The 24,097-nt window shown below is 49.0% G+C and overlaps 1 protein-coding gene and 1 pseudogene across 1 annotated transcript; both read right to left on the reverse strand.

Annotated features, from left to right (window-relative positions):
• Positions 1–377: 377 nt before the first annotated feature.
• On the reverse strand, positions 378–2,946 carry LOC127316189 (serine/threonine-protein phosphatase 7 long form homolog). The gene is made up of 5 exons (XM_071823829.1): positions 2,463–2,946; positions 1,697–1,841; positions 1,252–1,621; positions 757–1,176; positions 378–683 (listed from the first exon to the last, which is right to left on the reverse strand). The coding sequence occupies exons 1-5, from the start codon at positions 2,944–2,946 to the stop codon at positions 378–380; spliced, it is 1,725 nt and encodes a 574-aa protein (XP_071679930.1).
• An 8,485-nt stretch (positions 2,947–11,431) lies between these two features.
• Positions 11,432–20,112, reverse strand: LOC127318103 (probable aldehyde oxidase 2; annotated as a pseudogene).
• Positions 20,113–24,097: the final 3,985 nt, after the last annotated feature.

Raw genomic sequence — 24,097 nt, forward strand, 5'->3', positions numbered from 1 at the left:
GATAAGCGACAAGTATGAGGGTGGAATAGAAAGTTGTACGTACCGCATGCTGTCGACTACCGGCTGTGGACTGAGTCGGGTACATATCGTGCATAGACGCAGGTGGCGCCTGAGCTGGATCAGTCGGCGCGATGAGGCGCACTCGCGTGGCTGCAGTGTACCTCTGCAGATATGCGGCAAACTCCTGTGGGTCAAACTGCTCATCGTTCGGCCAGACGTGTGTTGTCGCGCCATCCCACTCAGCAACATACGAGCCAACGCGCTGAAGCCACCATGTCGACGAGTGGCTAGTACCCTTCCTGTTGTACCTGCAGAAAATAATTGTGAGAGTTAGTCGAACCATGATGAACAGGCATAAACTTAGCGACGCTCAGAACTTACTTGTGGACGTAGGCAGGGAGAGGTGCTATCGGTGGTGGAGGATCGACCAGCTGCCGAGAGCCGAACTGCCTCATGATCCTCTGCTGGGCCATTATCTCCACGGACACATCGAAGATGATCTTCGACTGTGTCATCCAGTACGCACAATCTCTATAACAGAGGTTAGAGATCCCGCCGGGGTACCTTTCATGCACGGCGGCGGCCATATAGGGCTGCCAGATCACCGCCCTATCATCGAGCACGTCGAACTGCTCGGTGAACGAAGGGTAGCAGTTCCTGACCTGGTCGCGAGCAAATCGTCTCTGCAAAGAGAAATAGTCAGTACTCGTGCAAAACTATAAATTACGAAGGAACTATGTTCGACAGTCTACATACCTCGCGACGTGTCCAAAGTATGCCGAAAGTAGGCATGTCGATGTGGTCCGGATCAGCCAACTCGTTTGCCCCAAAAGGGCGCTCAGCATCTATGTCTGGCCGACCAATCGGGAACCTCTCCCAGGACCATAGCTGCAAGAACAGTGGGCAGCCAAGAATCCCAGACTTGGGAGAGACAAGTGTACAAGCATTGCACAAACCTCGGTATGTGGCTGCTAAAACCGCGGAACCCCAACTCCGCTGTATGATGTCGTCGGCGGTTTGTGCCTCTGCTATCTCCAGTGCAATGGGGATGAAGCGCCTGCTGATGGTGGTCTGATGGTTCTCTGTGAACATGACCTTCCCAAGCAGCCACAATATGTACGCCTCGAGACTCCTAGTGATTTGTGCCTCACTCATCGGCGGTGTGAACTGTGAAACCTACAACCATGAAAAAAAAGATGTTAGTTATAACAACGCAATAACCATAAATAAATTTGTTATAACAATGGTTACCTCGAAGTTCAGTAACCAGTCACACTTTGGACCGTGGTCCTCACAGAGAAACTCAGTCTGGCCCGCACGAGTTCCCTCAAAACGTGCACGCATTTCTTCATCCCAAAGCACTGGTTCTGCCAGCGGGCCTATGGGCTGACCCGCCAACGGTAGGCCCAGTAAGAAAGACACGTCCTGGAGAGTAGGGGCCATCTCTCCCCATCGAAAGTGGAACGTGTGTGTCTCGGGCCTCCACCGATCCACCAGGCTGGTCAGTAGGGAGTGGTCCTGCTGAAGGCGCTTGATCGGTGTGCCTACTCGCTCACCGATGACCTCTGACCTAGTGGCCTCAACCAACCGTGCAAAAGGTAGAAGTCCAGCCCACTTCAACCTACAAAATCATATAAGAATCCAATTAGTATGTGCCAGTACTTCAAATTGAATATACCAAATAAATCCCACATACCTCTGAACCCAACCGGGGTGTATCTGCCAATTTTGATTACCCCCGCGTGTCACCATTGGTGACAAGCTATTAGGGTTGGCCTCTAGCTTGGCCGCACGGTGCACCCTCTCAATGTCCCTATTGAGCAATGATCTTCCTGCCATTTCTGCAAACAACAAAACAGTCGTTATTACTCATTACAAATGATAACATAACACAGATATAAATTATTGTAACGTACATAACCATAATTTCACATTTCAAATTGCAAAGTAGTTCCATACTTATTACAAATTCATTGTTCAGTACATAAATTCAAGTAACATAGTTTCACATTTGAAATTGCAAAGTAGTTCCATACTTATTACAAATTCGTTGTTCAGTACATAAATTCAAGTAACATAGTTTCACATTTGAAATTGCAAAGTAGTTCCATACTTATTACAAATTCGTTGTTCAGTACATAAAATTGCAAATAAGTTCCAAAGTAGCGCCTCGACGCCTAGTTTCTTCCCCTCCCGCGACGTCCCCTTCTACCTCGCTGCCCCCTTCCTGCAGGGCCAATGCCGAAGGTTGTACAATTAGTGTCCCAATGGCCAAATTGATTGCATAGGAAACATTGTCTCGTTGGCCCTCCAAATTTCAGATTCATCCATATCATTCCGGATGCGCTGCGATGGCCGTCTACCGATGCCTGTCCTCAGTAGCGTTGGGTTTGGGATATATCGCCTTTCACCAGGGTTTACAGTGTTGAAATTTCCCATTGACCGAAATCCTTCCAGCTCACCGGTCCAGGTGTTGAGCACGGCCTCCTTCAGATAATACGGAGAGACGAACGAGATTTCCGACATCCCCAGGACACCACAAACAGCTAACACATGTGAGCAAGGAAGATGAAGCAACTTTGGTTTGTTGCATGTGCACTCGCAAGTTGGCCATTCTTCATTGCCAATTTTCACATCATGTGTTCGCTGCGGATTCCCACACCCGAACCTATCTGTAGGTAAGCGGACTTCGTACCTTCTTTCCACATTACCAATTTGAACAACAGCGAGATGCTTAGCTTTCTCCTTCTTCTTATGCATGTACTCCATAATCTTTGAACAATATGGTGTGGCTGATCTGTTCACCATGTGCATCTGAGCCTTCTCACGTCTCTCTCTGTAATATTTAACTGTGCCCATGAAAATACCCTCTACTATAGCTGTAAGTGGCAAAGCTCTGTTGCCTCTCAGCACAAAGTTATACGACTCTGCGAGGTTGGTTGTCATGACGCCGTATCTAGCTCCATGTGTGTCGTGCAACAAAGACCACCTCTCTGTAGGCTCATGCTCTATCCACTGCTCAAAGTTTTTAATCTGCCTTCCCTGCCTTCTCCTTGTTCCGGGCGGGTCAAATCCGGGCATTCATAAGGGGCTTGTTCCTGAATTGTGTGTAAAAATTGGCCCCCAGGTGGCGCATGCACCAACGGCTCTCAATGTCAATCCATGGCGTTTCTTGCCCAGGCTCTTTCAGTGTCTTAATAGCTTTCGCATACCCTGCATGCCTGTCATGAAGGATGCAAACATTCGGCTTGTCCTTTACAATTGAAATCTTCAACTGCCTGAAAAACCATAACCAGCTTTCGGTGTTCTCACTCTCCACGAAAGCAAAAGCGAGTGGCACGATTTGATTGTTTCCGTCCATTCCAATGGCGGTTAAGATTTGACCCTTGTACTGACCAGTCAGAAACGTGCCGTCGACACATAACACGGGTCGACAAGAACCGAATGATTCGATGCATACACCGAACGAGAAATAGACTCTATGCAGAACCCTGTAAGATGGGTACTCCTGCAAAAACATGTCCTGGATGTTCACATATGTGTCTGGATTCCTCGCCTGCAGCGTCTGCAGCAAACGAACAACAGCGTCGTATGCGTCTCGAAACGAACCAAACCTCATCTCCATCGCCCTCTGCTTAGCCCTCCAAGCCTTGCCATAAGATATGGTGTAAAAATGATGCTTCTTAACATTCTTCTGGATGGCGTTTGCTCTCATGGCTTGCCCTTCCACTATTTCAGTGTACAACAGCCGAGCTATGAGATTAGACGACAGGTTGCAATGATCATTGAGGATACTTGCAAGCTCACAACTATGTGCCACAAAGTCGCTCACACGCCATGTTGTGTCATACTTAGGAACATACCCATGCACCCTTCCGGGACAATTGATATCCACACATTCCATCGTCAGGAATTTTCCAGATGACACGGTTGTTCTCAGCTGCCTCTGACTCAACTTTGCCCACTTCATTATTGCATCCTGCATATGTCGCTTCGACGGAAACATGGCCCCTACGGCGACATTGTTCAGTGATACTCCCGCTAGAATCAAGACCATCGTTGATTGTCATTGCAGACGAAAAGTTATGATTCCATCTGCCTGGAATAGGCACCTCCTCCCCATCATCAGACTCATCGGAATCATCAGCATCACTTTCACCTTCTGTATCTTCCTCTTCCATCTGGTTCTGGCTGTATCCATTTTCTTCGTCACCATCAACCTCACCGTCTTCTCCACTGTAACCATCACCCTGGCCGATATAAACATCTTCCGCATGGCTGCTCTGTTCAGGCTCGTAACCACCGCCAGCGCCGGGTGCTTCACTGCTCTGGCCTGATTCGTAACCACCTCCTCCACTGTAACCGCCTTCAGGAGGCGCTACCTCCTTCTCCACCGGAAGAACTAATGCCACAGGGTTAGTTCCTCTCCTTTCAGCCCCTTTTAACCAGCTCACCCACTTAGAGGTATCATCTACAGGCCTCAGATACCACGAAATGTTTGATATCGACTTAGTCCACAATGCATGCACACCCACCGTGTGCACTTCAGATTAAGCCCGAAACATTCTCACAACCAGTCCTTCACCTCGCTCAATTGTCCATGTTCTAGGAGCAGTCATCTTCGTCTCTACAGATTTGAACTCACTCAGATCAACTCCCATTTCATTTGATCGGACACTACCCATACCATAGTAAAATACTATCTTCACTACATCTGTCATCTTTGCTCACCTAAAAAAAATTCCATCCGCGTCAACTACTAAAACCAGCCCACATTAACCTACACAGTTAACACTACTATGCAAAGATTAGGATTTACCCTTGTAGCGTGAGCAGCCTCTCCAACTGTAGCAGCACGAGCAGCACGAACAGCACGCGGCACCTCAGCGCCACCACGAACCAGCAGCAGCTCAGCCCCTTACACCACCACCAACCTCCACCACTTCATCACCATTGCTGCTAAACAACACCACCAATCCTCTCCAAAACCTAACCCATCTGTAGATCGAGCTTCCCTCAACTAATAGCAGCAAAATGTTGAAGTTTTATTGGCTAAATCACTAGGGATCTGCGAAATATGCTGAAGTTTTCGAGCTGTTCTTGTGCAGCCAGGGAAGAAAGCATGCAGCAAAGAGAGAAGGGAAGAAGAGAGGAGAGAGGAGGAAGAAGACAGAAGAAAGAAGAAAGAAAGAAGAAAGGGGCCGGAGCGTCTGCGCGTGGCCGGGCGAGGGCGTCTGCGCGTGGCCGGCCGACCCGACGCGACGCGTGCATGCTGCATGCGCCAGTTTGGCTGCTCCCGTCCGATCGGACAGCAGCAGTCCGACGGGGGTGCTGTCCCCTCTGGTCGGCCACTGCGCCTGCAATCGGCCTGCTGCCGGCCGATCGGCCTGCTGCCGGCCGATCGGCCTGCTGTCATCCGACCGAGTCACACTTTTGGAAAATTTTAAAAACGCGTGATAGTCCTGGAATTAAATAAAAAATTCGTATTATTTAAAAAAAATTCGCCCAGAAAATGCACGAATATGACATAAAGTGTGCATAAAACATGTAGATAACATCAATAATGTGGCATGGAACATAAGAAATTATCGATACGTCGGAGACGTATCAGACGCCATATCTACAACATATTTGCAATAGTTTAGACTAATGTTTATGACAAATTGAGTTCAAATTTTAATTCAACATAATTAAAAACTAGGTGAACTCCCACTCAAAACAATATCCCTCACATTGTCTTAGTGATCACACGAACCAAATCCACCACACCAAGTCCGATCATCACGAGACAAGATGTAACTTCAATGGCGAACACTCAAAGTGTTCATCATATCAATCATATGATTCATGCTCTACCTTTCGGTATCACGTGTTCCGAGACCATGTCTGTACATGCTAGGCTCGTCAAGACCACCTTAGTATCCGCATGTGCAAAACTGGCTTGCACCCGTTGTATGCACTTGTTGATTCTATCACACCCGATCATCACGAGATGCTTCGAAACGACAAGTCTTGGCAACGGTGCTACTAAGGATGAACACTTTATTATCTTGAGATTTTAGTGAGAGGGATCATCTTATAATGCTACCGTCGCGATCTAAGCAAAATAAGATGCATAAAAGGATTAACATCACATGCAGTTCATATGTGATATGATATGGCCCTTTTGTCTTTGCGCCTTTGATCTTCATCTCCAAAGCACGGACATGATCTCCATCATCAACGGGCATGATCTCCATCATCGTCGGCGAAGCACCAAGGTCAATGGCGCCGTCTTCATGATTGTCCTCCATGTAGCAACTATTACAACTCCTTTGAAATACTACTCAACATGAAATTTAAAGACAACCATAAGGCTCCTGCCGGTTGCCACAATACAATAATGATCATCTCATACATATTCATCATCACATTATGGCCATATCACATCACCAAACCCTGCAAAAACAAGTTAGACGTTCTCTAATTTGGTTTGCATATTTTACGTGGTTTAGGGTTTTCGGGTAAGATCCAATCTACCTACGAACATGAACCACAACGGTGATACTAGTGTTGTCAATAGAAGAGTAAATTTAATCTTTACTATAGTAGGAGAGACAGACACCCGCAAAGCCACTTATGCAATACAAGTTGCATGTCGAGCGTGGAGCAAATCTCATGAACGCGGTCATGTAAAGTTAGCCCGAGCCGCTTCATCCCACTATGCCACAAAGATGCAAAGTACTCAACTAAAGATAACAAAAGCATCAATGCCCACAAACCATTGTGTTCTACTCGTGCAACCATCTATGCATAGACACGGCTCTGATACCACTGTAGGATAACGTTGCATAGAAAACAAAAAATTTCCTACCGCAAACACGAAATCCAAGCCAAGATGCAATCTAGAAGACGGTAGCAACGAGGGGATTATCGAGTCTCACCCTTGAAGAGATTCCAAAGCCTACAAGATGAGGCTCTTGTTGCTGCGGTAGATGTACACTTGCCGCTTGCAAAAGCGCGTAGAAGATCTTGATCACGATCGGTTCCGGCGCCACGAACGGGCAGCACCTCCGTACTCGGTCACACGTTCGGTTGTTGATGAAGACGACGTCCACCTCCCCGTTCCAGCGGGCAGCGGAAGTAGTAGCTCCTCTTGAATCCGACAGCACGACGGCGTGGTGTCGGTGGCGGTGGAGAAGTCCGGCGGAGCTTCGCTAAGCTACGCGGGAGATATGGAGGAGAGGGGGGCGGCTAGGGTTTGGGAGGGGGTGGCCGGCCACTTCAAGGGGGGCGGCCAGCTTGTGGTCTTGGGGTGGCCGGCCCCCTCCCTTGGCCCCTCATTATATAGGTGGATCCCCAAGTGTTGGTATCCAAGTCTTCGAATAAGACCCGAACCAAAAACCTTCCATAAGAGGGGGAAACCTAGCCAAGCTAGGACTCCCACCAAAGGTGGGAGTTCCACCTCCCATATGGGGGTGGCCGGCCCCCTAAGGGGAGTCCACTTGGGACTCCTCCCCCACTAGGGTTGGCCGGCCATGGAGGTGGAGTCCCATGTGGACTCCACCTTCCTTGGTGGTTTCTTCCGGACTTTTCTAGAACCTTCTAGAACCTTCCATAGAACCTTCCGCGACATTTTATTTCACATAAAATGACATCCTATATATGAATCTTATTCTTCGGACCATTCCGGAACTCCTCGTGATGTCCGGGATCTCATTCGGGACTCCGAACAAATATTCAAACTCCATTCCATATTCAAGTACTACCATTTCAACATCCAACTTTAAGTGTGTCACCCTACGGTTCGTGAACTATGCGGACATGGTTGAGTACTCACTCCGACCAATAACCAATAGCGGGATCTGGAGATCCATAATGGCTCCCACATATTCAACGATGACTTTAGTGATCGAATGAACCATTCACATACAATACCAATTCCCTTTTGTCTCGCGATATTTTACTTGTCCGAGGTTTGATCTTCGGTATCACTCTATACCTTGTTCAACCTCGTCTCCTGACAAGTACTCTTTACTCGTACCGTGGTATGTGGTCTCTTATGAACTCATTCATATGCTTGCAAGACATTAGACGACATTCCACCGAGAGGGCCCAGAGTATATCTATCCGTCATCGGGATGGACAAATCCCACTGTTGATCCATATGCCTCAACTCATACTTTCCGGATACTTAATCCCACCTTTATAGCCACCCATTTACGCAGTGGTGTTTGGTGTAATCAAAGTACCTTTCCGGTATAAGTGATTTACATGATCTCATGGTCATAAGGACTAGGTAACTATGTATCGAAAGCTTATAGCAAATAACTTAATGACGAGATCTTATGCTACGCTTAATTGGGTGTGTCCATTATATCATTCATACAATGACATAACCTTGTTATTAATAACATCCAATGTTCATGATTATGAAACTAATCATCCATTAATCAACAAGCTAGTTTAAGAGGCACACTAGGGACTTCTTGTTTGTCTATATATCACACATGTACTAATGTTTCGGTTAATACAATTATAGCATGATATATAAACATTTATCATAAACATAAAGATATAAATAATAACCACTTTATTATTGCCTCTAGGGCATATCTCCTTCAGGTTTCGCGCGTTTCTAGTTAAGTTTCGCGCTAAGAGCTACGCTCTCAACACGAAACTCGGGGACTGGGAGGATAGACAAGATCCGAAAAGAAAGAAACCGGCATCAACAAAAATTACAAGAAGGTTGGCGAAACTTACCACCACGTTGCTGGTGGCGTCGTACCACGCACTGTCGAACTCCTTCACGGCACGCTTGAGCCGCATGAAGTGTTCTTCAGTGGACCGAGGCCCAGCGGGATCTGGCGCTGGAAGGCGGTCCTTCCCCAAGCCACGGGTGGATGCAGAGATGTCCGCATCGTTCCATTTTTGGGCATAGGGGAGAAGGTGCCCCAGGTCCTTGCCCTCACGTTTCAGCTCAACAATTCGGCCCAGGAGGCCGGAAGGTTTTTCCGGGGCCGCAGCGGCGGCAGGCCCGACATGCAGCACTAAAGGCTGCAAGCCGGTTGATGCGCTGCCATCCACAGCCTTTTCGCGGGACGCCCCAGGCTTGAGGAACTGGGTGATCTTGGGGGTCGTCGGCGGCGGTTTTGGCTTGGCCGCGGGAGGCCCTTGGCTTGGCGACGGTGTCGGTGTAGTCCCGGTAGGCTCGAGGGTGAGAGCTTCCGGTTGCGGTGCAGAAGAGGCCGGCGCGGAAGTGTCCGACGCGGTCTTGCTGGGGGAAGAGCTTGGCTGCTTCTTCTTCTTCTTCTTCTTCGGGCCAGGGGGAACCAGAGGTTCCGCCTGCCCGGCAACTGTGTCGTCGGCGCCGGTGTTGCTGGCGCCGGTGTCCTGGGTTTCAGGAGGGGAGGTGAGATCCTCCTCCGCGCGGTGATCAGGAGGTGTAGGGGCCGCGCGCCCCGAACTTGTAGTGCCTCCCGGAGGGGAGGCAGAGGTGTTGCCGGCACCAGATGGTGCCGGACTTGAGTGAGGAGGAGGAGTTGAGGTCCTTGCGGAGCCGGCAGAGCCCTCCGGCTTGGAGCCAAGCTCAAGCGCAGGGCTGAAAGAGAGAAAAAGGACGAATTGGAAAAAAGCAACCGGAAAGGAACTTGGTAAGAACAAAACATACGAAAAGAGAAGTAAAAAATTTACCCGGAAGAAACCGGCATCTTCTTGTGCTTGTAGCGCTTCGTGCCTACCTGCTTTCCCCCAAGGACTTCAGTCCGAGGGCGTTTGGCAGGAGGAGCTTGGCTAGGGCCGGCGTCAGCAGCCGGAGCATTGTTCTTCTGGCCTTGGGCCATAAGTTTGTCCAGGAACTCCTGGCCAACCTCGGCCTGCAGCGGGGTGGCGTGCTCATGGACCTGTGGGTTGATGTTGGCTGAGGGAATGTCTACAGAAGAACAATAACAAAAGAATATGAGAGATCAAACAGAAGAGCTACCTCAAGCAAGGTCAGGTCGTCAGACGAACCGGCTGGTTCCGGCGGAGACTTGCCGAGGCGCGAGGCTGGAGTCCGGCCCATCTTCGCATCCCGCGGTGAATGAAAGGGTCCGGGTCGAACTTGTCGAGAGCACGCTTCTGGCAAGGACCTTGCCGGTCTGAGTCGATGCGGGGGAAGCGGTCCTTGGCCTGGAAACAAGCAAGAAAAATAGTTAGCCGTAGTATAAAGTTACCGGTAAAACGACCCGAGTCGCATAATTTCTTACTTCTTGGGACGGAGGATTTGTGGAGCTGAGAGGACAGAGGCCCCATTCCCAATCAACCGGCATGTCCGTTTGGCATATTTGGCTAGCCTTCAGGACCACATCTGCCTTGCTCAAGGGCAGGCCGGTGATCTTGGTGGGATCGCCGGGGCCGTACATCTCGCTCATCTTGTGAACGCGACGCTTGAGGGGAAGCACCCGACGGCTGATGAAGGTGCGGATGATATCGTCGGAGCAAATGTTGGTTTCGTTCATCAGCTTCAACATGAAGCGTACCACCCGGTTCGTCTCTATGTGATCCATACCAGGGTTGTAGTTCCAGTTAATCTTGGCGGGCGGCGCCGGGTTGAACGCCGGCAAGTTGATGAGGTCAGTGGCGCTCTTGTTCTTCACGTAGAAGAACGTTGTCTGCCACAACCGGCAAGACTCGAGGCCGTTGAACTTAAAAAAGGGGCTCCCTTGGCGGGAGCCGATGATACAAGACCCGCATTGTACGGGGGGTTTGGGCTTGGGAATGTCCTTGCCCTGGACCGAGTTGATCCGAAGAGAAAAGAAGCGTGCAAACGTCTCGCGAGCGGGACGGATGCCGATGTAGCCTTCCATGAAGGCCACAAAGCAAGAAAGGTAAAAAATGGCATTGCCGGGAAGGTGGTGAGGTTGGAGTCGATAGAAATCAAGGAATTGGCGGAAGAAATCGGAGGCAGGAAGGCCGAAGCCACGCTCAAAGTGAGCAAGGAAAACAACGACCTCACCGGGTTCAAGCGCCGGTTCGATCTCGTCACGAGGAAGCCGGCAGGAGACTCCTTCCGGTATTCTCCTGGACCGGTAAAGCCAGTCGATCTCATATTGAGTCACGTCGGAACCCCTCCAGGCTTCGCGTGTGATACCGGAAAGATCCTTTCCGGGGGCCCGGCTGGAGGTGCCGACCTCTTGATCTTTGATGGATTCCATTTCCATCCGGGCGAGATCTTCACTTAGCCCGTCGGAAGTACTACTGCCTTGGCTACTAGAGGAGGAGGTGGGAAGAGACTCTTCGCTAGACATATAGATCTGGGCGACGCCGGAATCTACCGAAAAATAGTTTTCCCCAGAAAGACCCTCGCGCGAAGATCTACGAGTAAGAGAAAAAGCAAAATAAAGAGGGAATAAATACTCTACCGGCTCAAGATCTGGAAAGCTAAGAGAGAAGAGGTAAAAAGGTATCGGGCCTAACCTGAGGCGGCGGAGTTGCAGAAGAAGAGGTTCGCCGGAGGGATGGTGAGCCTACGGTCGGCGAGGAGGTCCGTCGACGGCGAGGTGAGGAAGAACTCGAGGAAACGCCAATGCCGCAACTGCGACAGGAGTGCCGCATAGGTTCTTCACGCGGTGAAGTTCAGCGGCGTCCGGCGGAGCAGCAGCGGAAGTTCACCGGGCGGCGGAGCTCGAACGGCGAACGGAGCGGCGGAGGCGCAGAGGGCAAAAGCACTAAGCACGAAGAAGTGGAGAATGCGAGAAGAGGAAGAAGAAGGAGCGGTTTCGCCTTATAAGGGAAGAGGGAGAAGTGGGCCGAAAACCGCTGGGCCTCGGTGGTTCGGATCGTGGGCCGCGATGGTTCACTCCACGGGCCACCACGTGGCGTGGCGGTACACGCGTAAAAATAGAAGGCCACAGGGAAGTGCACACGGATCCAGAGCGGAGGCCAGGATTCGCTATGAGGCAGTTAATGCGCGCGCGGAAGCCGAAGGGAAGTGACCCCTGACACTGACAAGTCAGTCACAGTGCGCATGTCACTGACAGGCGCGGGGCCCAAGATATTCTCGACTTCGCCGAGGAAGTGTTTAATGACTAAGATGCCGGAGGATAAGATACCGGAAAATGTCTTGCAAAGAGAGATAACGAAAATCCGGGCAAAGATGCCGGATCCAAGCCCAGCACCGGATAGATTAAACCGGTATCCAAAGACGTGAGAACCTGGCATGGTCTGTTGGACAGAATCCGCCAGACTATACCAGCTTCGGGGACTAATGTTGGGGGGATGACCCCCGGTATGCCAAAGGCATGCCAAACCGGATGGTTTGAGCCATCAAGATACCGGTTTAATGTTTATACCGGAGCACAAGATAAGCGTTTGGCTAAGCGGGGCTAAGCCGGTATCCTCAGGAGAGGTATACCGGAACCGGATAGGAAAGACACCGGGCTACCGGAAAGCAGAGCAAGTCGGCAGGACTGGTCAAAGATCCTCTCCAAAGCTAGAAGACAAAGATGAGCTAAGCAAAGTAGCTTTAAACGAAGGGCTGACGATAAAGAGGAGGATGACGATGAAAGAAGCCGGAGGACGTCAGCATCCCTGATTAAAGGAGACCCCGGTCTCATCTATGATTAAAGTAGCTTTGTAAAGTAGTTTGTCTAGTCAAAGATGCCATTAGGGTTTCTTGCCCTGTAAGCCACCCTCTCCCCTATATAAGGAGAGGGGGCAGCCCTCCTCTCGGGCACGCACGGAACACAGAGGGAGAGATTCTGTAAACACAAACCTGTAACCTGTGAAAATCAATGAAGAAAGTGATCTAGAGCGAGTTCTTCCTTGTGTCTTTCTTCTTCAACCCCTAGCCTCGGCTAAGTTCTTGAGGAAACCATCCGGAAGTTCATCCCATCTGATCACAAACCCTCCCCCGAATCCTCTAGCGTCCATTCGGCCCCAACTTAAGCCATCCTATGGCATCTGTCTGTTCACCACGACGACATATGGATTACAATTGAAATAAAGATGTTTTATTCATTCTTTTATCATTCTGTATTAATAGTCTCTCTTGATATTGTATGAAGTTGACCATGCGATATATGCCTCTAAGGACAAGAGAGGGGATTAACCTTGGACACGTGGTAGAGTGGAGGCATCAAGTGACACCCTCACGCTAATCCTCTATCACATGGTCAATGGGGGATTAGAGGAGACTCATAGCTCTTTCATCCATAGCTATGTGATCCTAGCGGAACCCTTAACAGTAATGTACTGAGGTGATTTGCCCTTTACATTACTATGGTTTTAAGAGGACAGTTGAACAGATGGTTGGTCTGCAACCGCGCTATGTGGAGCTTCTCCCATACACATGCATAAAAGAATGGATAGAACATCGTAATGCCTAACACTCCAAACACTAGAGGTGAATCCAAGATTCCCCGAGAACCATTTAGCCCACTTCAGTTTTATTACCCTTACAACGTGTTATTCTCCTTTTCATTAGTTACTTTTAGCACTTTTACTTTTACTGTTCAAAACACTCAATCAAATATTTTTCATCTTTACTTGGAATTAAGTGCACCTTTGTGCATCCTTAAGCAAGTTGTAACAAGAAAACAAATACTTGACCATATATATAGCCAATAGGCTCTTTATGGGATCAATACTCTTATTTTGAAATTAGCTGCACCTACATGTCACTTGCAGTTATGAGTCGCAGGCTATGTGGATTCAGATTTTGTTGCCGATTTGGATAAGAGAAGGTTCCTCACAGGTTATGTGTTCACTGCTGGTGGATGTGTTGTGAGTTGGAAGGCAACGTTACAACTTGTTCACTTGTTGTTGGTGCCGACTTGGATAAGAGAAGGTTCCTCACAGGTTATGGCTATTGTTGAAGTTTGCAAAGAGTCTGTTTGGTTGAAAGATTTGTATTCTGAGCTTTGTGGAGGTGATTCATGCATTAAATTGTTTTGAGACCGTCAAAGTGTCATACACCTTACTAAAGATAAAATGTTCCATGAGAGGACAAATCACATTGATGTCAAGTACGCGATATTGTTGCTCAAGGTAAACTGAAGGTATGTAAGATAAGTATTAATGATAATCCTACAAATATAATGACAAAGCCAATTCATGTTGCCAAGATTAAGCTTTGCTCGAGTTTGATCAGTATAACTGTGTTAGCCCAAGTGGTTGTTGGCGCTTGCAAGTGTTTTCTTTCTTGTTCATAAGATTGTTGAACTTCATGCTATAAGATTAAATTTATCTCAAGGTGGATTTTATTATGTTATGATCCAAATTCATATTAAAAGATAGGCTAACTTCTGATGAGCGAAGCGAGGCCCGTCACTGGGTAGGGATGGGCCGAAGCGTAGCGGAGCCTGAAGTTAGCCCATACATCGTGCCATGCATGGACGCCTATGAAAGGGGGGTGCAGGGAGGTGACATCCCCCCTCCGGTACGGATCGATTCCACCGCCTATATACCACTTGTAAGCCACCGGCTAGGGTTTATTAGATTAGAAGATAACCCACAACATTTGTAAAAATTTCTCAATATAGTGAAGTATTTGTTGGTTAGCGCTCGTGGTTTTCTCCTCTGGGTTGGAGGGGTTTTCCACATTAAATCTTGTGTCTCTGCTGCAATTTTCTTTTCATTATCATTATTTGCTTGTCGCGTTTATAACATCACTAAGGCCGAGTGGAAAATGGACGTCTTGAATGACACGGTGAATGAGCCAGCCGCACTCTCTGAATCGCAGTCTCTAATCTTTCCGCCCAGCTTTCAACCATTGAGTTTGTACAACATTTCTACCAGTAGTGATTTTTTTCGGAGAAATTATTACTAGCAGTGATTTATTTGTAACAGGAGCTATACATTTTTGTTTCTTCTTACTGAAACTTGACTTGGAGATTGTTGATTACGAGGCTTACATTCACCCCGTTGGCCTGGGGCCATCAGATGAGAATCCAAGGCTTGCAATTGATACAAGTCGATAGCTTTATTATGTCTCTCTTCTATACACAGCGGTATAAGTCTAAGGAAATAAAAAAATCGCTTATACAATTTGATCCACATCGAATTTATATATCAGAATAGCGGATAGAGGCATTATTCAAGGATCGGATCTACTTACTTTATGGTTCTTTCCAATTTTATGTTGGGTTTGACAAGAACCCTTTTTGCTTTCTTGATAAATAATTGGCAATTGACAAAAAAACGTTTTTGTATATAACCTGCTTGTTTTATTATAACAAGTTTTATAGGGAAATGCCCGCTAAAGAGAAATTCTATCTGAATGTCTCTCGGCCGATATTAGTTTTTAGAAAGAAAAAACAAGAATTTTCTTATTTTTTATTAACATTAAGAAAAAAGAATAGAACTAAAATGGAATTGGCAACATAATATACAAGCACACCGGCCACTGTCCCAAACCATGGCTTGTCTCGTTACAGTACGCACGTGCCACTATGTCAACACAACTGACAAACAGCATCATGCCTTGGCGGCGGCGGCGGCGGAGAGGCTCTGGAGGTGCCTCTCGACGATGTCAAGGCCGCAGAGCTCCTTGACATCGGCCATGGTGGCCGGCACGTCCATCTGGAACGTGAGCGGCGACTCGGCCGAGAACTCGGTCCTGGCCGCCCGGATGGCCTCCCGCATGGCGCAGTGCACCGACGCCGCCAGCAGCAGCGGCGGCTCGCCGGAGGCCTTGGAGGAGAGCACCCGCTTCTGGTCGCGCGCGCTGTTGATGAGCTCCACGTTGAGCTGCTTCGCGGGATGGTGTCCACCGTCGGGATCTTGTACGTCCACGTGCCGTCGTTGATCACCAGCCCGTCCGCGTTCGTCGCGTATTCCTCGTTCGTGAAGAACCCCACGCCTTGCACGAACGAGCCTTCCACCTGGGTTTTTGACAAAAACTCAGTTAACATCAGATTTCGCAACCATTGATCTCCATGCATCTCGATCGGCCGGCGGCGCGCGAGCTCACCTGGCCGAGGTCCACCGCTGGGTTCAGGCTCTGCCCGCAGTCGTACAGGAGGTCGCTCCTCAGGATCGTCGTCGCTCCCGTCAGCACGTCGATCTCCACCTCGCTGACGCCGGCGCCGTAGTTGATGTATTTTAGGAAGGCTGGGTCGGGCGTCCAGTAGGCGTGCGCCGACAGGTTCACGCTCGCCATCGACGCCTGGGCGATCAGGGCGCTCCACGGCGCCGCCGCACCGGATTTGCCCTCCTCCATGCTCTCCTTGATGGGCTTGAGCCGCTCGACGAGCGTGGCGCACGACTGCCGGACCGCCTCGCAGCTGACCTCGGAGGTGGTGCTCCCGCCGGTGAAGCCGCCCTAGACCAGGCTCAGCGAGTCGGCCTGGATCACGCGCACTTTGTCGAGGAGCCCGTCGGCGTCGGGGACCAGCTCCGCCAGCCCGAACGCGGCCATCTGCTTCACCTTGGTGTACAGCCCCTGCCCGATCTCCACGCCGCCGACCTCGACGACGATGGACCCGTCGTTCAGGATCGACACCTTCCCGGGCGCCGGGCGGAGACTCACCTCGTACGTGATCGGCACGCACGAGATCCCGCGCTTCTTCCACCTGCTGCTACTGTTGAACCGCTCCACCGCCGCCGCTCTGCTCCGGTACTCCGGCGACACGGCAAGCCTGTCGAACATCCCGCGGCATCACCGTAGAACGTCGTGAGGCTCTCGATGCCGTGAAGGTTCTTCCTCCGGACAGCGTTGGTGTCGGCGGCGTGCGTGGACGCGACGTGCTCGATGATGGCCTCCGCGATGAAGGAGCCCTGCACGTCGCCGGGCGCCCGCACCGACGACTTGGATGACACGTTCGTCTTGCACACCTTGACGTCGAAGGCCAGAGCGCCCCAGTTGTACTTCTTGAGGGCGCCGACGATGGCCGCCGGTAGCAGCGGGCTCACATCTGGTGATATCCCGGCATTGATCCCGAGGTCCATATGCAGGGCCGTCAGCGTGCCGTCCGACTTGAACCCGACGTTGTACTTCACCTTCATGGGGTGCCGCCCTCCGGCCATTATCATGTCTGTCTTGCGGTCAAGATACATCCGGACAGGGCGCCGCAGCTTGTAGGCTGCAAGTGCACACGCACATGCCACCTGGAGAACACAAATAATTCTTCCATGATCAGAAGATTATTGTACTCCTACCAACTGAAAAAAAATTGTGCAAATTTTTGGGGAACTTACATGGCATCCCTTCAATCCCTTCCCACCGAAGCCGCCGCCAACTCGTCTCGTGATGACACGAACATTGTGGTACGGAAGGCCGAGGAGGTCCGCGACGACATTCTGAGTGATTTCGGGTATCTGCGTCGAGGCGTAGACGGTGATACAGTTATCTTCATCCGGGATGGCCAAGGCAGTCTGCGTCTCCAAATAGAAGTAGTACTGGGACTCGAGTTTCACCTGTTTGAAATTAACAGAGAAGATAATATGTGTGACTATATATATTGGGGCTTGTGAGAAGCTAACTTTAGCATCCTGGAATGAAGTGTGTACCTCTCCTGTCAAGATCTGATCAGCTTCAGACATGCCTTTGTCTAAGTCTCCAACTGGCTGAGGAGCCAAGAAAGGGGGGAGATGAAAGTAGCTGTTATGTTGGATGGCATCCTCTATTGTCAGAATTGGCGGCTCAAGATTCTCGGTGCTGTACTCTATCACGGCTTGCTTCACCGCCATATAGGCGTACTTCTGTGTTTCAGCAATCTCAACAAAAGCAAAGAAACATAATTATACTGTAAGTTCAAATAATTCATCAAAACAACCAGGTGCATTTTTCTGAAATTGGGTTCCGGTTGTTAAGAAGTAAGTACCACAACGCCAATATTTTGACCAGCAAATTCAGAAACCGGATCACTGAAAAGCGCTTCTTCTCCGGTCATCGGGAATCTGGATCCAACATTCTTTCCACCGGCAGGAATATCCTTTGCGGAGATAACCGTGATGACCTTTTGTGCAGCCAAAGATGATTTGAAGTCGACACCCTTTATATGAGCATGAGGGTGTGTGCTGTAGATAAATGCTCCATAGAGGCAATCCTTGGGAGCAGGGATGTCATCAACATACACAGCCTCACCTGGACAAGAACCATAAATATTGTTAATTGCATGTTAGCTAAAGGTGCCAATAAAAAAGTGGAAAAAATATATTCAGAGATTAAGCATATCAGATGATTCAGCGTTGGCTGAACTAGTGTACTAGAGATCAACAAAATGAACTACCACATGATCTGGGTCCTTCGAAAGAGAACAATGAAATGATATTGTTTCGAGCTATGTTGAAGAAAAATATTACCATAAACAATGCTCAGAAGTTGAGGCTATGGAAATCCATAGTCAAGTGCCAGGCCATTAAGTTATAAGGTTGAGAAACACTGTCAAGAAGTGCTAACACATGCAATTGAAGAGATAGAGTGCAAAGTAATTGAAGTAAACACTCGGAAATTAAGGGCTAGGATTATACCCGAAGCCTGTAGCTCTGCCCCGGCTTTCGTGATTGGTTTGCCGACAGGTTTGTATTCGTCAGTGAAAACAAGTTCTTGCCTAGAGCGAATCAGCAAGTCATCGCTTGCAACCTCAGCATGCTTTTCGGTCAAGGACTCGGCGCTACCATTCATGATCACATTAACACCTAAACCATTCGGGATAATATCCTTTGTCGGTTCAACCAGGTCCTTGCCTAGTGAAGAAAGGAAACTGAACAAGAAACTGACAGCCAAGCTGACTCTGTACTCAGGGTGTGTGGTGTCTTCTGACGGTGTGATAACATCTTTGAGCAACTGAACTGCTTCAAGTATAACAGGCGCACTCACTGATTTCCCCTTCAGGAAATCCTCAACCTTCCGAGCCCGGATCGCGTGATCGACGCCAAAAGCGCCAAATGCGAGGCAAATTTCCTCGATGAGGTCACCAGACGCTGCATCACCTGAAGTCCTTGCCATGAATGCAGAATTGACATAGGAGACAGCATTGCCGAACGGTCTCGGAGCTGCTCGGGAGGTCTCGAAGATGACACTGTCTGAATCCCAGTCTGGGACAAATATGCTGAGTAGTATGGTCTTGGCATCGCAGGGAGGCTGCTCCAGGAACTCCTCCAGCGTCAGGCAGAGCGTTTTGGAGGCCGTCTGGATGGTGACTGTCGTACCGGCGGCGAGGAGAACGGTGGCGATATCCGACGCGAACCACAGCCGCTGCGCCATGATCAGGTTGCCGCCGATGGTTGCCGTGTTCCGGACGAACGGCGAGGCCACCTTGCTGAGGTGACCGGCGATCTTTTTGAACACCGGAGTGCCGTCAGAGAAGACTTCGATGGCTTTGGCGACGGAAACGGCGGCACCGATCTCCACCCCCTTGTTGCTCCTGTCGATGACCGAGAGCTCTGGGATCCCTTTGATGTCGATGTACTTCTCGTAGAGGTCTTGCTCCTTGTACACTCCTGCGCCGGTGTTCGACGCCACGATCTTGACTGAAGTTTCATCGAACCAGTTGGCGTCGAAGAGGCTGTGGAGCTCCTGGATACTCTTGGGATGGTACCAGCCATCGTCGCTGGCGATCACCGCCGGAACACGGTTCGTTTGGTGCTCTAGGGACGACTTGATCTCGGCCTTGAGGAACTCGGGGAATGTGCAAACGGCACCGGCGGAGTATGCCGGCAGCTTGTCGACGTCGGCGCGGTCGGCACCTTTCTTCCAGAAGGAGTTGAGGCCGAGGTCCTCGAGGTCGACGTCGGCGGCGAAGCTCTTGCAGGTGTCAACTATGGGTCGGTAGCCGGTGCAGCGGCAGAGGTTGCCGGAGACGGCGTGCTCGGCCTCGGAGCAGGTGAGCTCGGCGCCGGGGCTGCATCGCCGGTGGCGCCAGGCTTGTCGGCCTTGACGAGCGCGGAGAAGATGGACATGCACATGCCGGGGGTGCAGAAGCCGCACTGGGAGGCGTGGAAGCCGGCGAGGCGCTGCTGCACCGGGTGGTAGCCATCGCGGGTGTTGCCTATGCCCTCCCTGGTGGTCACCGAGCAGTGGTTCAGGCAGCCGACGAGCGTCAGGCAGGAGCTCGCCGAGAACTCGGTCACCTCATCGGTGGCCGGGTCGTACTTCGAGATCAGGACCACGCATGCGCCGCATCCACCTGCACGCAGCAACGTGACATCGTAAATCAGAAACACCACAGGTTAGTATCATACTTTCTCCATCCATATTAATAGATATACATCAAATTTTTAATAAATCTAAGATATTTTTTTAGAGTTAATAGCATAAAACCACCACATTGATGGCGAAATTTACCGTATACTACCAGTTTACGTTTGCGGGACAAAAAACCACCACATTTTGCTCGGTTTTTCGCAGAATGCCCTAAACCCGAATTGATCCGAAATTGACACAGTTTTTTACCGGTGGGGTTTGCTGTAAGTGATGATGTGGCAGGAATCTGTGAGATGGAGAGGGACCCATATAATAGTTCAATTAAAAAATCCAAAAAAACTGTAAAAAAAGATCCCAACCCGTCCCGCACCCGCACGCCTGGCCGAGCCCGCACGTGGCCGCCTGGCCTTGCCCATCCGCCGCCGCGGACCTCGCCGAGCCCGCCCGCCGCCGCCTCGCCGTGCCGGTGCGCCGCCGCGGACCTCGCCGAGCCCGCCGCCGCCGCCTCACCGTGCCCATCCGCCGCCGCCTCACCGTGCCCATCCGCCGCCCCTCCCCGTGCCCTTCCGTCGCCGCCGCCGCGAGCTCACCACCGGTGCGGGCCCCCGCCTCCCATCAAAGCGCCGCCGCCTTCCGGCGTCTCCAAGATCGAGCCCACCACACAGCGCGCCGCACCCGTCGACGGCGGAGCGAGGATGGTGGAGATGGCACCGGCACAGGCGCCGCCGCTACGCTCCCGCTCGCGGCCGAAGGCCGGCCCCCTACCTCCACGCCTCCCCCGCTCCACTCGTGTGAGGGCGCCGCAGAGCGCCGCCGCCGCGTGCTCTTGGCGTCGTGGCGGAGCTCCCCGACGGGGCTGGGGAGGGGGGCGGCCACGGGCCATACGCCGGCGGGAATGGGGCGCGGGGGGAGCCGGCGGTGAGCTGAGGCGGCCTGGCCGGAGAAGCGCGCGGCGGCGGCCTGGCCGGAGAAGCGCGCGGCGGCGGCCTGGGAAGCACGGTCGGGTCGGGATTGGGAAGATGATCTCTCCTTTTTCTGATTTTCCATACTTTTATTTTTTTTAATGTTGCCTGATAGGTGGGACCAAGGTCAGGTTCACTAACTGTGATGCCACCTCAGCCCTGACTAGTCAAATTCCCTGTCAATTCGCGTTCAATTCGGGTTTAGGGCATCCCGCAAAAAACCGAGCAAAATGTGGTGGTTTTCTGTCCCGCAAACATAAAGTGGTAGTATACGGTAAATTTCGCCATCAATGTGGTGGTTTTATGCTATTCACTCTATTTTTTTATATAGACAAAGGGAGTATAACTGACGCTGTCTGCTACCGTAGACACTCACACATATGTATGAACACATGCACGTACATCCTACTCTTATGAATTAGGTTTTTTAATGAAACATCAAACTCTGAAATCTGGGATTTGAACTCTGGTGGGCTGGGGTGCCACTGCCCTCATAACCATCCAACCACAGGTTGATTCTGTCTACCTATTATAAACAATAACTAGAACATTTTCCCCAAAATTAGCAAATTGCAAATCAACATTTTTGTACCGATATAAAATCATGGTTTAGTTTGGATGCTTATGATCTAATTCATTCAAAATATTTATATCAAATTTACATTTATTCATCCAAAGTTTGTGGAGAAATGTTACGCCTCCTTTAATCCCCCTCCTATATTTCGTAGTCTCATAATTATCCCAAAATCAGCTCTGGTTGTCATATATTTCATAGCCGCATGGTAATGATATAGAAGTAAAGTTTTGGGAGGACATTTGGTTTGGCAACACTAACCTGGCTCCACAATTTCGGGATGTCTACTTTGTCTCCCTGAGAATCATAAAATAATTTATCCCAAAATTATTTATATTTATGAACATTAATTTTTTGTTGTCATATTTAAACGATTTGTTTGGTGTGATATTTATTTTGTAAGAAAACATGTATTTCTGAATATAATAGTATGATTTCATAGTTTTTTTAACCATATCAACAATATTGAAAGGTAAAAGCATCAATAGGGCCCTATTTTTTCATATTTCACTTATGTTCACACTATTACCATTTTAGTAATTAAAAAATTGAGTAGACATGACATTTTTTAATCTAAACCACTAAAAATATTTGTCAATGGCTTATGATTTATGTTAAAGAAAATCAAAATGTAAGGTAATTATATTTGTCAGATCATACTCTGCACGTGTAGTGGTTCCAAATTTCATAAACCAAAAAGACTTCAAAACATTTTTTTTCAAGGTTTTCTTCCGCTGTATCTTACTCCCCCTGTCCCGAAATACATGGAGTGTAAATTTTAGTCAGAAGTCAAAATTTACTAAGTTTGACCAAAAAATGGAAAGAAATATAGATAACTCCAATAGTTGGTCAAATTTAGACAGTATAATTTCTTTTTGTTGGCATGAAGTGTAAATTTTTAACTAAACTTACACGCCACGTATTCCAGTGGAGGGAGTACATTAGAAATTAGATTTTTTTTGGATAAGTTCAAGCTCAAAACGAGTGATTCTCCTGATAAGATATGGGCCCAAGTTTGCTAGTGATTATAATATCTCGATGTGGCAAACCGATGCATGTGCTAAAAAAGCAAAACTTGATAAGGTTATATTGTATGTTGCACATGGGACCTCACCACCTAACAAGAAGAGTAAACAAGTGCAAATCGGAGAGTGAAAGGTCCAAATAACGTGGGATGGGTGATTGCCCTGCGTACCAACTTTTTTTTTAATATCTTGAACAAATCTGGATTGTTGATCTCATTGCAATCCTACTCGACTATGAGAAATATTACACCAACAGGGTATATCCTTTTCTCTCCATCACATCATGCCTGATTGAATTGTAAAGTACTAGTACTAATCCTCCAGCTCACCAATTACTTAATTATAAGTTAATCACAGATAATAAAACCATTTGGATGCGTAAAACTGAAAGGTATGTGTGTGAACTTGTATGTTGGCACAAATCGTGTTTTAAAAACTTCCGAAATATTCAAAACTACAACTTGTAAGGAATTTGTCCGGCGAAGGTGGAATTCAATCCGGTGATCACTATGATCGTGTCTGATGTTGAGCTCACAAAAGTTCAGAGAGTTGATACCGAGATCTTGTATTGCGAGGCAGGCTTTGTGCTGTATGTATGAGATCTATAGAGTCAACCTCGGCCGGCAAGCAAAACTACCATGCGAGAAAAAAAAAAACAACCAGGAGTCTAGGATTTGCATCTATGTCTCTGTTTGGTTTGTTCGTCATCCCCGTGATGTCGTGACATTGTCGCCTGCTCACACGGAGGCTGGAGAAAACAAGATTTTTTTCCTGAAAGGACCTACATAGGTCTCGAGGAAGAGGGATTCGCAAAAAAAGGGCTCGGGGAAGAGGGACAAATAGATGACGCACATCTGTATGATATGACGGATCGTACAAATAGGTGTGTAAAGAAAATAAATTTGCAGAAAAAGGGTCATACTCGTCAGTGTTATGCCATATGAGTATGTTTTTTTTGTTCATTCGCGGGGTCCATGTCTATGCGATGATACGGACAAACCATAGAGCTAGGTAAAAAAGGGCAAACCGTAAAATTCTGCCCATACTTTGGCCAAGTGGGTTTTTTTTGTTAGGAACTCTTGGGAGCTATATAAAGGACCCCAACACCACAAGAGAGACCTCCTTCAGAATCCACTGCTACCATGCTCATTTTGAAAGGGTGGGGACAAGTTTACTCTGGCAGTCATACAGTTGATCCTCTAGCCTTCTCGATCAAGCATTGAGAAGTTTTCCATATTCTACCAGAAGTTTTTAAAACATAAAGATAAAGATTATAATTTTGTAATAAGTTGTGCTAGTGTATCCTAAGCTCTGTTTGTTGTTTCAGATTGATATTGGGCAAGTTCGGTCCTGACTCCTCGGCAAACATTTCGCTAATGAGGACAATATCGCCATCTACCAAATTAATACACGTGCCAAAGTTTCTAAG

This window comes from Lolium perenne, chromosome 7 (genome assembly GCF_019359855.2).
Source record: "Lolium perenne isolate Kyuss_39 chromosome 7, Kyuss_2.0, whole genome shotgun sequence".
NCBI lineage: Eukaryota > Viridiplantae > Streptophyta > Magnoliopsida > Poales > Poaceae > Lolium > Lolium perenne.